This window comes from Tursiops truncatus, chromosome 12, assembly GCF_011762595.2.
Source record: "Tursiops truncatus isolate mTurTru1 chromosome 12, mTurTru1.mat.Y, whole genome shotgun sequence".
Taxonomy (NCBI): Eukaryota; Metazoa; Chordata; class Mammalia; order Artiodactyla; family Delphinidae; genus Tursiops; species Tursiops truncatus.
The window spans coordinates 48,426,931-48,442,432 of NC_047045.1; the positions used below are offsets into that span (position 1 = coordinate 48,426,931).

At 35.5% G+C, this 15,502-nt stretch overlaps 1 protein-coding gene across 2 annotated transcripts in view; it reads right to left on the reverse strand.

The window, feature by feature from the left end:
* The window catches only part of MAN1A1 (mannosidase alpha class 1A member 1), a 179,913-nt gene that overhangs the window by 104,356 nt on the left and 60,055 nt on the right, over window positions 1–15,502 (reverse strand). For both annotated transcript variants that reach the window (XM_033867667.2, XM_019951906.3), the window contains one exon: window positions 14,109–14,189. In XM_033867667.2, the coding sequence (XP_033723558.1) occupies window positions 14,109–14,189 (81 nt within the window). The remainder of the gene's footprint in view (window positions 1–14,108; window positions 14,190–15,502) is intronic.

Here is a 15,502-nt window from a genome sequence, read left to right on the forward strand (position 1 = left end):
ATTCATATCATGTAGCCATATATACTTTAGATTTTAAAATATAAAGGAAAATATTACAAATTTAAAAAAATACAGTTTCTAATTACCTTGGGTTTCCATCATAAAGTGAATCCAGACTTTGAGAACTCTCACGAGTGTCTGGTAGACTATACGTTCCCCTCTTTATAGTTACCTCCTTTATATTTCAGACAAGGTTTTCTTTTTTCCCTGACTCATTACTGAACAGCTTTTCTCTTACTCTCTTCTTCTTCAAACAAGCATGCCTCCTTTTGAAGTTTCTTAAGGGATATTTACTGCTGTAACAACAGGAAAAAGGCTCTCTGCTATGTCTTCCCTAATACCTTCTTTCAATTAGATCCTGTACAGAAAGACAAAGTCACAGATTGTGCCAAATGCCTCAGTAGTCCCAGATTTCCTTCTATGTTAGTAATGGACATAAACTTTATTATTGACTCTATAATAATAATCACAAATAATTCCACTCTTTCGGCTTTTAAATGGTTGAGGATGGAAAATGCAAAGAGATTTCCAATGAACATATTTTTTTTAAGGGTATGAAATACTCTACATACTGTTTTGTATCACACTTTAGATAGGTGTGTGTGTGTAACAAAAAAATCTTGTTACTATAATTAGCTTTTGTCTTTTTAAACTGCTCTTGAAAATACAAAGACTAAGTAGTTAGATCTGAGACTGTGCAAGGATTTATGAGCAATCTGTTTACTTAAGCTTTGTGTCACCTCCATTTCCATGTGAACTGAGGATGATATTAACATCTAATGGATGTTGCTGTAAACAAACCCACCATCTGAAATGGAAATCTATAAATAGACTATAAAGAAGGAAATTCAATTATCACTGAGTAAAGCCGTTTTCTTTATGAAACAGATAAAGGAGAGAAAGAGAGAAAGTTGACTTTCAAGACTTCACAAGCTGGATTCTTGTAAGAAAAGTTAAAAAAATTCAAACCTTAAAAAAGGCTAGAACAACTAAATCCTGAGGAAGCCTAGGGGCAAAAGTTTGGTAAGGATTTTTTTCAAGTTTATTACAATTTTTCCTTTAATTTTTTCTGATCATAAGATTAGCACTAGTTCACTGTGAAAAACCTAAGTATAGAGAAACAAAAAGACAGGGGAAAGATCATATACCAATTATAAGCAAATGTTGTTTACATTTAAGAATAATTTCCTATGTCATTATTCTGTTTTCTGTAGCTGAAAACAAAGAAACAAACAAAAATACTAAGTTCATAAATACAGAGAACAGAATGGTAGTTGTCAGAAATGGGAGGGGTGAAGGGTGGGAGAAATGGGTGAAGGAGGTCACAAATAATCATATACATATTAAATTTTATATCTTGCTTTACTTATCAATATTTGCCCATGTCAGTAAATAAACAAGCATAAATTTTAATGGTTGGGGCTTCCCTGGTGGCGCAGTAGTTGAGAGTCCGCCTGCCGATGCAGGGCACACAGGTTCGTTCCCCGGTCCGGGAAGATCCCACATGCCGCGGAGCGGCTGGGCCCGTGAGCCATGGCTGCTGAGCCTGCGCGTCCGGAGCCTGTGCCCGCAACGGGAGAGGCCACAACAGTGAGAGGCCCATGTACGGCAAAACAAACAAACAAACAAATTTAATGGTTGTACAACATGCCATTATGTGGGCATTCCATAATCTGCTCCACTATTCTTTTACTATTGGATATTTGAGATGTTTCTTCCTATTTACTGAGTATATAAAATATATTCATTAATTGCTTTAGGCATAATTTGATTACATTTTGGATTATTTCCTTTGGCTAGATTCCCCAATGCTGAATAACTAGAACTAAATGAATACCTTTATTAAGGATCTTCTTATATATATAGTACTTAATAGCTTTTCAAAGCAACTGTATTGAATTACATTCCCTTCAGCAATGTCTGCGCAAATTTTTGCCCTACTCTCACCAAACTGGGTATTAACGTGGTTTTTAGTCTTTGCTAATTTGATAGGGAAGAGGGAGAGAAAGAAGTCAAAGTGTTGGTATTTTACTTTGAGTATTTATAAGGAGAGTCAGTGATTATTCTGCATCTGTCTGGACACGGGGATGGGGGGGAATACATTGAATGGATAAGTAAAACTAGTGGGAAGTGCACGCCAGGCAGTGGTGACATGAGACTGGTAATCCTTGAAAGTGTGGCAACTACCCATTTATCTGAGTACTAATTAAACCCCATTATTTAGGTAGCATCTTGAAATTCCACAATGGAAAAACTTCTGGAGGAATGCCAGGTCACTGGATCTAATCTTAGTTTAACCCAAGGCCCTGGTTTTGAGTCTTGTCTTTTGACAACAGTTAACATAATGGAAGGAAAACATACTAGAAAATGGTTGACTGCAAATCCTTAATGACTATGAGAAGTAGATATATTAATCATTTTTTTGCAGTTACTATTATGATATATGACAATAAATATGAGCTTTCCTTCTCTTTGTCTAAGTGAGTAAAATATAAAAAGCAAGTAGGCAACTGGATTCCAAATTTTTATTCACAGTCAGGAGAAATTTATTAAAGTGCTTTTGTCATATGGTAGATTTATGAGCTTTTTCAAGTTCTTTTTGGAATTTTCTAATTACATAAAAGCATTCCAATTGTATTGGTAAACCTTCATAATTTATGTCTATTAATAAAACCAAACTATTTTAATTTAATTTGAAATGACAATGTACTACCTTTTTCCTTCATATTTCTGTATCAGAAAATATGATTCAAAACTTGAAAATACTATTCTTTTTTCTAAATTGCATATATCTACATCATTCAGTGCTATCAATTACTACTGTCCTCAATATGCATTTTATTCTGATGAAGAGGGTGAGGGAATGAAGAATAAAAACACAGAGGAAAAAAATGAGAATGCTTGCAACTCAAAGAATTTGGAAAAATTCAAGGAAAATTTTGTTTTGGAAAAACACATGAATGTGATGAATAAATAATTTCAAATAATTTCAAAAATCTGTTATAAACTCATAAGTGTTAACATATCATAGTTTAGTTTTCAAATATCAGTTATTCTTTGTTGCTTAGGAAGTGGAAGATTTCATGGGTTATAGAAGATTGCAGCTAGTTCATTACATAAGGGTTAGATGTTGAACTGATGAGCAAGTACATAAGAAAGAAAGACTGTGGTACTAACCCTGTTGGCTTTGGGAATAATACGTGGACAGGGATATGGCACAGACAGAGCAGGGTCTAATTCCAGTTCTACCAATTCCTACATGACTCAGGAATCAGCCGGTCCGAGCTTCAGTGTAACTACAACATGGAGATTATGAAATCTCTCCAGTATTAATACTGTACACCTGGCACACAATAAACCCTCAAAAAATGGTCTTATTATCACCAATATCATCACCATCACATTCCTCCTCCTCTTCTTTGTCCCAAACAAAAGAAAGAAATCTACCATAAACTCAGAACTCTTGGGTTCCTCTGCTTAGAATGTTATTTTCTCCAAATCTTCAATGGTGTTAGTCCAATTTGAGCGCCCTAAATTCACCCTAAAGTAGTCCTCCTCTTCCTACCCCTCTCTCTGTCACTCTTTATCACATGATTGTATTGTATTTTCTTTACAGCACTTACTGCTATCTGAAATTACACTGTGGACTTCTTTAATATTTTATCTCACTAGCATGTACATTTCATGAGAACAGAGACTTTGTCTAGTTTGTTCATCACTGAATCCTCTAGAGACAAGAACACAGCCTGGCACATAACAGATGCTCAAAATTACCATAGGTGGCACATAATATTTGCTGAATAAAGATGTGAATCATAAGCAACTAAACAGGTTAATAACTGCAAGCCTGACAAGATGATAGAGCTTTAAGGTCCACTATACCTAATTCTTCAGAGTTAAACTCTGGGTTAACATTATTCTAAGTCTAGTCATAATGCATTATACAGTCATAAAGATTAGATAGCAGAAACTCAACACACTGTCATACAGAGTGAAGTCAGAAAGAGGAAAACAAATACCGTATGCTAACGCACATATATGGAATCTAAAAGAATGGTACTGATGAACCTAGTGGCAGGGGAGGAATAAAGATGCAGACGTAGAGAACGGACTTGAGGGCACAGTGGGGGAAGGGGAAGCTGGGACGAATGAAAGAGTAGCATTGACATATATGCAGTACAAAATGTAAAATGGATGGCTAGTGGGAAGCTGTTGCATAGCACAGGGAGATCAGCTCGATGCTTTGTGATGACCTAGAGGGGTGGGATAGGGAGGGTGGGAGGGAGGCTTAAGAAGGAGGGGATATGGGGATATATGTATACATATAGCTGATTTACTTTGTTGTACAGCAGAAACTAACACAACATTGTGAAGCAGTTATACTCCAATAAAGATATTAAAAAAAAACACTCAACACACATGCTACAGTTGTTATTTGAATTAACAGTTAAATCTAAATTGAATAATAAGTCTACTTTCTACCTGACTAGAGGAAGTGCATGACACAAGACTAAAGTAAGAAGCCACTATTTAATAATTTTAATACCAAGTTAGCTATAAGAATTGAAACACAGAAGTTAGCAGCAATTTATAAATTAGAGCAACTATCACGATTATTATATGAAGAACTTAAAAATATCTGTTAAAATAAGATTAAACAAATAAATGCATCAACCAAATGGGACTTATAAGACAAACGTGACAATCTCTTTTGCTTATCTGGTCTAACCCTAACCTTCTATCTAATGGCACAAATGAAAAACAAAAGTGTTTATAATAAAGAGCTGTGAAAAAATTCTTCTGTTCTATGCCCATATCATTAAACCTCTTGGATTTCCTCATTTTGCAGGACCCTGGAATTAGTCACTATTTGTACTGCTTCAGAGGAATGGGATACCTCAGATTAAAATAAAGATCAATTATTAAGTTAAAAACAAACATTACCCTCAAGGCTTAGGTCTACTTTATTATCAATGTAAAAGAATTTCCAGCTAAATTATAAGATGAACTTCCAAATGCAAAATTAATGGTTGTATATCCAGATATATCAACAGATCTCTCTTGGAGAAACTTCATAATGTATCAGAAATGGCTTAAGTTACTAGAATAGTTAACCCTAAGATTTGTCAATGAACTATCTTCTAAAACATTTTAAAGAAAAAAACATTAAATACATAAACTATAAATCTACATCATAAAATGGTAACACAAGAAAGCTTTGTAAATGAAATCTTTACAAGACATACTTTAGAAGGCACCTATTATAGACTGAATGTTTCTGTCCTCCCAAAATTTATATGTGAAATGCTAATCCCCAATGTGATGATAATTTGGAGGTGGAGGCTTTCCGAGGTGTTTAGGTCATGAGGGTGGAGCCCCCATGAATGAAATTAGTGCCTTTATAAAAGATATCCTAGAGAGCTCTTTCACCCCTTCTGCCATGTGAGGACATTTAGAGAAGATGGACATCTATGACACAAGAAGCTGGCCCTCACGAGACACCAAATCTTCTGGCACCTTAATCTTGGATTTCCCAGCCTCCATAGCTATGAGAAATCAATGTTCATTGTTTATAAACCACCCAGTCTATGGTATTCTACTATAGCATACAGCAGCTTGAACGGACTAAAGGAAATTCAAAACAAATTCACATCACTACAATCAAATTTACTAAATTTATTGTAGATACAATTTCATCTAGTTATAGCTTAAAAGAAACAGCTCTGCATAGGTACATAGTTGCATTTAATCTAATTAGTTAACATGCATTTTGTTTACATTTCTACTGCCAACTCTAATCTGTACTGACTTCTTAAGGCTCTAGAGTCATGAATGTTTGTCCAACAATCATATATTTAAATTTCATACTGCATGAATATTTTTCTCTTTTTTGTTTAAACAGTAACCTTTGTTCAGTACATATTTTCATATGGACTTATGAATATTATGTAGTGTTTATATCTTAGCAAATTTAAAAATAATTCACTGATGCTTGAAAGTTGTTTTTTTTTTAAGACCTATTTTTTTTTCAATTAAAATATATTGCACAGTAAGCTATGCAGATAGCTTCTGGCAAAATCCCTCCTTAATCACTCAGTTTTGTGATGTTATCCTGGATTATGACATCACTCAAGACTTCCCTATTTTTTAAATATCTTATTCATATTCCACTATATAGCCTTAACTTCCAGAGCTTCTAGTCATCTGCTAAATTACTGCTACTTCTACTATCCTACTTCAACTAAACATCAGGCAATTTAACCAGTCCACTTTCTCTCTAACCATCACTCACCGGTTTTTTTTCATACTGTCTTATACTCATTCTTGGACTTTATGGTCTATAATTTTAATGAAACTTTTTGCCAATACCATAAAATCCATACCTTTTTTGGTGTCTCTGTCTCATCTGTCTAGCAAAACTTAATGAAAACACACCAACTACCTTCTCTATGCTTGTATCTGAACTGCTGAGCACTACTGGAGAAAGAAATATCATACACCTGAGGATTGAAGCCACCATGAATTCATGGTCACCCACGTAGATACTGTCCAGAAATTCTACCATGTATCTCTAGTCACAACCCTCTCTAGAATGACAATTTCAAATTATACACACTCATCTGAAATGTCTATTCTCTCCCCGTGAACCTCAGATGTCCTTGTCTGATGCTTCTTCATACAGTTAACAGGGGCCATCGCATAGTAAACATCTCATATCTTTGCCACCAAATCTACCAAGTCACTGACATGTGTGCCCATTTTCTCCTCTACCCTCTCATACTGCAGTGGAGGAGGGACCACTCCCTAAGGCTATCTGTCCTCTGAATCCTACCCTCCCTTACCTTCTAAAAGACCTTCTCCTCTTCAATCAAAATCAATTTGGATTATATGCTATTATTCTACTAAAAGTACTTTCAGTAAAGTCATCCGTGACCTCCATATTGCTACGTCCAAAGATATTTTCAGTCCTTAAACATCTTGCCCTAGCAGCAACCTCTGACACAACTGAATACTTCATCATTTTTCAAAATACTATTTTCCCTTTGCTTCTGTGATAATCACATTTATTAGTTTTCCTCCTACTTCTGGGATTACCACTTCTTAGTCTCCTTTTCTAGCTCCTTCCTCTCACCAATGCCGAAATGTTAAGGCTCCCTTTTTTCAATCTATATGCATTCTCAGCAGCCCCATTCCCTTCTATCCCTTCTATTCACATTTAGCTGTTGATGACTCATAAGTTCAAGCCTATAGCCTACTTCTGTCTTCTATGTTTGAGATCCCTAATGTCTGGTTGCTACTTGCTGTCTTGTAGCTAGACTGTCCAACTTTGAAGGCCAGCTCTGCTGCTTTGTATGCCCTTGGGTAAGTTACTTAACACTCAGTGCTCTGTCTTTCCCTATGTAAAATGAGGATAAAAACAATATCTACTCCTACTTTACAGGGTTGTTATAACATCTAAATGAATCAGTATTTGTCAGTGGAGACTGTTTCTCTTGTTCACTGTTTCTGCAGCACCAAGTGCAGTCAGTGCTTCAGTGCAGGTATTCAATAAGCATATGCTGATCCACTAAGTAAATGAACTTACCAGATGGTAAATTATCACAATTCTCAGGAATTTTCTACTAGTCCCATTAAATTTTAAGTTCCTTGCTATAGGTACCTCATGATACCTTCCTAAAGAACACTGCAATAATTTCAAAGAAAAAAAATACAGAAATATTACTAGAAAAGTACAGCTTTTGTTTAAGTCACACACATACATACACACACAAATTTAGTATTAGAAATCTATGTCAATATGATTCAGACAATAAAAATGATTTAAGTATTGGTTTTAACAGACATTGTAAATTATGAAATGATTCACTATAAATCTAAATATAAACATATTACCTCATCTTTTACATTAGGTTTTGCAAAACAACAAGCTCCTGGTCTGAGCAAACATTTAAAGAGGAAGTGGTTGGAGGAAAGGCACCAGATCCACAACGTCTGCTCAACACAGCAGGGTGCTGCTGAAGAGCAATGATTAGCTCCCCCACTAGACAACTGCAGTACTGATGACAGGCATTCCTTTTCTATAGCATAGTTTACCTGGGTTTCTCAACTTTACTGTTTGAAATTTGGAGGGTTACAGGAGAAGTCTAGAATAGGAGATGTTTCTCACAGAAACAGAATTTTGTAGACAAGTGCTAGAAGAGTAGCCTTTTACTTGACAAGTCAGTGAATATGTTTTCCTATCCCAAGGCATGACTCTCTAATTACTACCCTAGGGCCACAGTATGGAAGTCTTTTCCTTGTGGTGCAGACTAATTCCAGTTTGGGGACCCTTGAAAAAATTCCCCTCTTTTCACAAATTCCTATCTTCTGCTTCTCCTAGCAGCTGGGAAGGCTACACAGTTTAACCCAAGTCAGTGGCTACTGTGGCAGTCATTAGCACTATTTACTCCCAGGCGTGTGGTGGTAACACTGCATCCTGTCCCCCAACCCTTTAAATTACAGTGGCCATGTGACTTGCTTTCGCCAAAAAGATGAGAGCTGAAGTAACAAGTGTCTTTTCAGTAGACATGTTAAAAGCCAGTGTGTGATTTTCCAGGTTTTCTTTTGTCACCTCAACACCCTGCCTCCTGCCTTGGCAAATGGAAATGACTCAGATGGCAGCTGCTGCACCAGTCTGGGCTCTGGAGGGAGGATGATGAGAAGCAGAGCTGTGGGCAGAGCATGCAGCATGGGCAAAGCATAAAGAGTGTGTAGAGCGTATTGTCTTAAACCATTGAGATTTTGAGGTTGTTACTGCATCATAATAGGTCTATTCTCACTGATACGAATTTGTAGTCCACTTACTATGTGCAAAGTACTGTGCTAAACTAAAAGGGATACACATATTTCATTAATAAGTTAATTTTCCGAGTTTCCCTCTCCTTCAGGTGCCAAGCCCTCTCATTTGGTCTACCACATTTATCAGATGCAAATCTATACCAGCTTCTGCCACTTATACCTTAGCCATGAATAGGTTTTGGAGCTGAAATTCTTGGCAAACTGCAGAACTGCTTTCATGTATTACTGAGATAAAGTTCTTATGGCTAATAAAACTTCTGTGCTTCCAAAATCAATTATAAATACAGGATAGAGCTTTGTACAGAGTGAGACACATAGAAAACCTGAGTTACGGAGTAGGTATGATTTCTGTAATTCAATATAGGCCAAAAAAAGGTAGCATTTTCATTTGACGAAAGTGTACATTATTTTAGAATCGATTCCATGTACTCCTAGATCCCTTTTAAAGTACAAAATAAACTTCCAATCTTAATAAAATATTCAACATGAGACAATTTAGCTCATTAACCACGGAAACAATTACAAATTTAAGCAAAATTACTGTAATCTAATATCATTTTGCTAAGTTAAACCTTTTAAAATGAAAATATTACCTATTCAGTTTATCATATTCCTTTATTTTATAAAGTTTCAATAATGAATGCTAAACAGTAAATTAATATCTAAAGTATATATAAGGATCATCACTAAACAAACTCTACAAAATTGATGTCCTGCACCCCAAACGTCTGAATCCTATTATGAGAAAAAAATAGATCTTTCTACCACTACACTCGCATTCTCAATCTTATTTCTCTCCTCCCTACTCCACAATCCTACCCACTTCATGTTTTCCCCCTTGATATTTTTAAAATTAGAGGTATTAGCTACTTCTCTTTTTCAGTAAGTCCTTCAGCAATCTTTTGTAGTGGTGTGTCTGGAGCAGTGGATTTCTTTTGGTTAATTTGGGAAAACGTTCTTTTGCTGCCTTCAGAATGAAGGCTACCTTGGCAGAGTAAACTGATCTAATGTAAAAATCTATTATATGTGTTTCCCCAGTCTTGGGTCAGATGCCCTTGTTGCCTTTGTTCAATGAAAGCTCATTCTTCAATCTTTTTAGCTTTGATGAGTTGACTTTTTCTAGTTCACATACTTAAAACATATTACTTGAATGTTTCCTTTGAGGATTAAATACCTTGTCAGTTCTAAATGTTCTCTCTCAATTTACAGAATAAAGTAGTTTTTCAAATCAGGAAAAGCTTTCCTAAGCAGTATTTTATTAAATTATCAGTTTCCATACAGCTTGTCTATTTCCTCTGACACCCTTATTCATTCATAGTGGAATTATGTCTTTTTTTTGACTCCCAAACATCTTTTATTCCTACCCTTCCAATAGGGCCTTCAATTTCCTATTCAGGAATTATCTATACTTGGTCCTCATGGGATACTGAATTCAAACCCTGTGGAACACTTTTTATCATATCCTCTCTTTCATTTCCTAAGATCCTTAAGGGACCACATTAAATAAAACTGCCAATTGACCTCTTTCTTCTGGAACTTTGTGTCTTGACAAGGGTAGGAAAAAATTAGTGCATGTTTATTAATTCTAGGGTGACCCAGAGAGATTGCTGAGCCATAGAGATCCTCTGTGGCAACTTGAGAGTGCTAGTTCCAGTTTCTTCTTCAGCCTTCTCTATGAGTCTGCGGCATTACTATATCCCATTAAGTTTACTTTCTGCTCAATACAGCCACTGATTTCTGTTGTAAAGCAAATAATAATATGTGGTATAGTCATACATGCTATTTTCTACATGTATCATCTTCTCTTGAAATGTCTTGTTTTGCATTTGCCAATTTTCAATATCACTTTTGCTTTGGTTACTCTTATTCTACAGTAATATTTCCCAAAATTTGTTCTGGGAAACAATGTTTGTAACTCAGTGTTAGCAGATGTTACATTAAAAAAAAAAAAGAGGGAGGTTATAGTTAAGTAAGTATGGAAATACAGAGATAAAAAAAAATTAGTTTCTTTTTCTGTAAATTGTGAATTTCTAAGAAAGAATATAGGATGTAACTTTTTCCAAATTTATTTTTAGTATATATACAGATACAGATTTATCCTGCCATATCTAAAGAAACTAGTGGTCTGTAGAACATAATTTGGGTAATGATATTCTAGATGCTATTTACTATCTCCAATGAGGACTTTCGTTTCCGTTGAGCTTATAATAGAGCAATGCTATCTCTTTTATTTATTTTTATTACTGATCATTTAGTATTTGGTATTCATCTTATTTTTATCCCATCCGTTTGTAATTCTCGTGGTTATCTGCATTTCTTATATAGACTCTGGAAATCTTGTGGCTCGGCTTTTTTTAAAAAAATAATACTACAAAATATTTTAACTGAGCTAGGGCATTTCAAGTTTTTGAATATGTCCCTGTAATCAAAGTATATGTCAACAGGTATTTCATGTTCCTATTGTTCTTTTCGTAGGTTTAGAGGTCCACTGACATTCTTGATTATTGTTCAGTGTTTCTAATTGTAATTTTCCTGAAGCAAGTAATGCAAGTCAGTGGTATTTTCTCTTCTGTTTTTGTAACATAAACGTAAGAATCTTGAACTTACATCAGTGTGGGCCTATATACTTCTGATGGTGATTTATAAGATGTTCTCAGAATACTCCTGAGCCTCAGCGATGAAATGAGAATGTTAAATTATGGTGATTTAGTAGTCCCTCTATGAGATAATTTAAGAAGATGAATTTTCCTAGACTATCTTAGTAATACCTTGATCTATAAAAGAGTGTGTAGCATAGAACTTTATCAACAATCTAAAACCAACTAATCCATAATGTGGCCATGTTGATGTTCTTTCTATTAAACGAATGCCCAATTTTTCATTTTGATATGGAGACAAATAGATCAAGCTCAGACTTAGGGTAAAATAATTTTCCTTGATCACATTCCTGACAGCTAATTCTCTTGAATGCATTGGTCAAATGAAAGGCAACCATCAGTGATGAGGTAATAATTGGGGGGAAGAAACAGGAGATGATGGTAAAACAGTCTTATACTAATCGCTTCTCCCTTGGCAATCCCACTTTAGAGGATAAATATATTTATTGGCTGATTATAGCTACATTATTCAAACTATAGGAATACTGGAAGCAACCCAACTGTCTAACGTTTAGGGAATAGTTAGCAAAAACTATGCTGAATCTTTAAGAACTAAAATTAAAAATGTATTCTATAGAAACAAAGAAAAGTATTGATATATAAGAAAGGAAATACCTAAGGTAACTTTTATCATAAAATTAAAATACAGAAAATATAGATATAATTAACACAATGAATGTTTTGCACAGGGATAAGGACAAAGCATATATACTAAAAGAATAATTATTTTCAATGGAGGTGTTTTTTGTGGTCCTTTTCTTACTAAAGTTAGCTAAGTAGAGAATTTAAAAATATCCTTACAGGGCTTTCCTGGTGGCGCAGCGGTTGAGAGTCCGCCTGCTGATGCAGGGGACGTGGGTTTGTGTCCTGGTCCAGGAGGATCCCACATGCCGCGGAGCGGCTGGGCCCGTGAGCCATGGCCACTGGGCCTGTGCGTCTGGAGCCTGTGCTCCGCAATGGGAGAGACCACAACAGTGAGAGGCCCGCGTACCGCAAAAAAAAAAAAAAAAAAAAAATCCTTACAATGTCTTAGGCAGATGATTTCATCTGTAGGCAAGCTGTATCTGTATAATATTTATATCAGTATATAAACATATATGTCTCCAGTAAGCATACACACATATAGAAACAAACACAGGTATATAAACTTAAGATACTGTTATGAGTAAAAAAGTATCCTAATCTACATGATGCATATTTAGAAGAAATACATAATTGTTTCTCTTTGCATGCTCCATTACCCTATCTGAGCCCAGATACAATGAAGTCCTTTTTCCTCCAAATTGTCTCACCCCACAGAAATGATGAAGGAAGTTAAAACCAAGGTCATCCTAAGTATGTCACGCCAAAAACAATGAGAATACACAGGCACTGGATACTCAAAGACATATATTCTAAAAGCAGAAACTTCTTTAGTAAAAAAACAGTAATTAATTTTAATTATGAGTTTTTAAAAATATGGATTCCCAGGCTTAGCGTTTAGAACATCCTACACCAAAATGAACAAATGAAGTTATGTGCAACTGGAAAAAGGGAAGAAGAGGGATAATGAAGAACAGGGTTTATCACAAACAGGACAGATACAGGGGAATATAGAAGCCATCTATACACTTTGAAAATCTCTATGGTAGAATAAAATCTAAAAAGAAGGAGAATGTTAAGATTGTACTGGCTGTTTTGTTATGACTAGGAAAGCATCTGAGAGACGAGAAACAAAGTAAAGTAGTCTTTCTCATTAAGCATATACTGCTGTGCTTAAATTTGTTTGAAGGAGCATAGAAATACACGAACTAGTACACTAGGTAAGATCCCCTCTTCCCCCCAGCCAGATTGCTCAGGCTAACACAAATCTGATTGATATGCAATTGAAATATGTGACTGTTTTTCCTGATGTCAGCTTTTAACACTGTTGAAATTAAAGGTGAGGTCCATTCTAATGACTCTTAGGTTGTTATTCATAAAGCTGTCCAAAACCTTTCAGGATAATAGCACCTGTGCTCTTCATGAGCATGATACAAAAATCCTTTCTTAATCTATTGATAAAAGGCAGCTAAATTAAAAATTCCTTCTTTGTTCTGAGCAGCAATAATTAAGCTCCAACCTAGGAGGAGCTGCAAAGCACTTTATGTGGGGTTACTGGCCTACAGGACTTCTAACTGGGAAGCTGAGTATCTCACTCACCCCCTCAATTTCTTAAATACTCTAATTTTTATATCTCACTTGCCAAGCTTTATTTCCAAAAAGTTTTTATTAAGTTAATATTATACTAACATTAAAATAATTTTTAAAGAAAGAAATCCACAAACCTGCCACTATACTAAACTCTTTACTTTGTCCATAGGCATATATAATTTGTAGTTTTCATCACACCATACATAACATAATGGAGCCAGCCTTTTTTAAAGGCACTGCCTAACATTTCCTGACAACATGCTCTGTCAGACTTTCCCAGTGTGCTCATTTAATTAGTACTTATTATAAGAAATTCAGTATATGCTAGAGGCCCATCAAAACGTGAAAATTTAATGGATACCATAAAAAGCATACTTTGCTTGGAGAATATCATTTTAAGACACTTCATAATTCCCATTTATATGCCACTTTTCATCTTACCTCTTCTCCAGACAGGTAGTAAGCTGAGATTAGTCCACCGACAAAGCGTATATTTACTTCAAAAACAGAAACTTCAGCATTCTGTGGAAACAAAATAAAGGAGGTTCATATATAAGTGGTAGTACACAATTGAGAAAAATATCACCGTGATAAAGTGCACGAAATATTTAAATTTTGTTTAACCCTATATGCTTGCCCAGAGAAATTTATACACAAGAGGGAAAAGCCCTCCCTTCTAACAGTGTCAAAACACATGTAAATAGATCAAAAAATTTTGACTCTTAAAATAACAATTATAAAAATATTTATAAAATGAAGTTATTTCCTCCCTCTATTCAACACTAGATACAATACTCAATATTCTTTGTGCAGATGCGACAGGCCCAGGACATTCTATTTTTCTATTCTGTGTTCTTTTATTTCATTCATTTGCCTGTTTTTCTTCCCGAAAGACCATTCAGACTCTTCATACTTTTGCTGGTAGTTCAACATTATTCTAGAATTCTTCCCACACCATTTTAAAGTAGCACAGCTAGAATGTAAATAGGATTTGAAGCTGGAGTGACTTGGGTTCTAGTGCTGGTTCCCAAATGTTCTGTCTGTGGTCTGGGATGATCACATTTCTCTGAGAAGAAATTTTATCTTTGCATAAAGGAGATTATAATAATATATGTTGTGCCTTGTTAAAACAGCTCTTATATACATCAATAATAGCTTGCTTTTATTATTATTTACAAAGCTCTATATCCTGTGCTAATCTCTACATGGACTATGTCATTTAGTCCTATATCAACCGTGTGAAATAATTACTGTTCTTACATCCATTTTACAAATGGAGAAACTGAGATTTATAGTGGTTACTATGACTTTCTTAAGGTCAGACAACTAATAAGTCGTTGAGGGCTTCCCTGGTGGCGCAGTGGTTGAGAGTCCACCATCCAATGCAGGGGACACGGGTTCGTGCCCCTGTCCGGGAAGATCCCACATGCCGCGGAGTGGCTGGGCCCGTGAGCCATGGCCGCTGAGCCTGCGCGTCCGGAGCCTGTGCTCCGCAACGGGAGAGGCTGCAGCAGTGAGAGGCCCGCGTACGGCAAAAACAATAAATAAATAAATAAGTGGTTGAATCAGGATTTAAACTTGACTACTCTGATTCCTGGTTTAGAGCTGTTATCCTGACTCCTATATCACCTCACATGATAACACATCAAGTATCTTTATTAATGGTCATATAATTGTGGCATATAGTTAGTAATTATTGCCAATACTTTTATTATTTTACAATATTTGACTACTACATGGATCTGTCCTACATTCTATTACTAGATAATTTAGCACAGCTAACCTACAATAGATGGTAGGTACACTTTGTTACCGAACCAAACTTGGGTCCACTT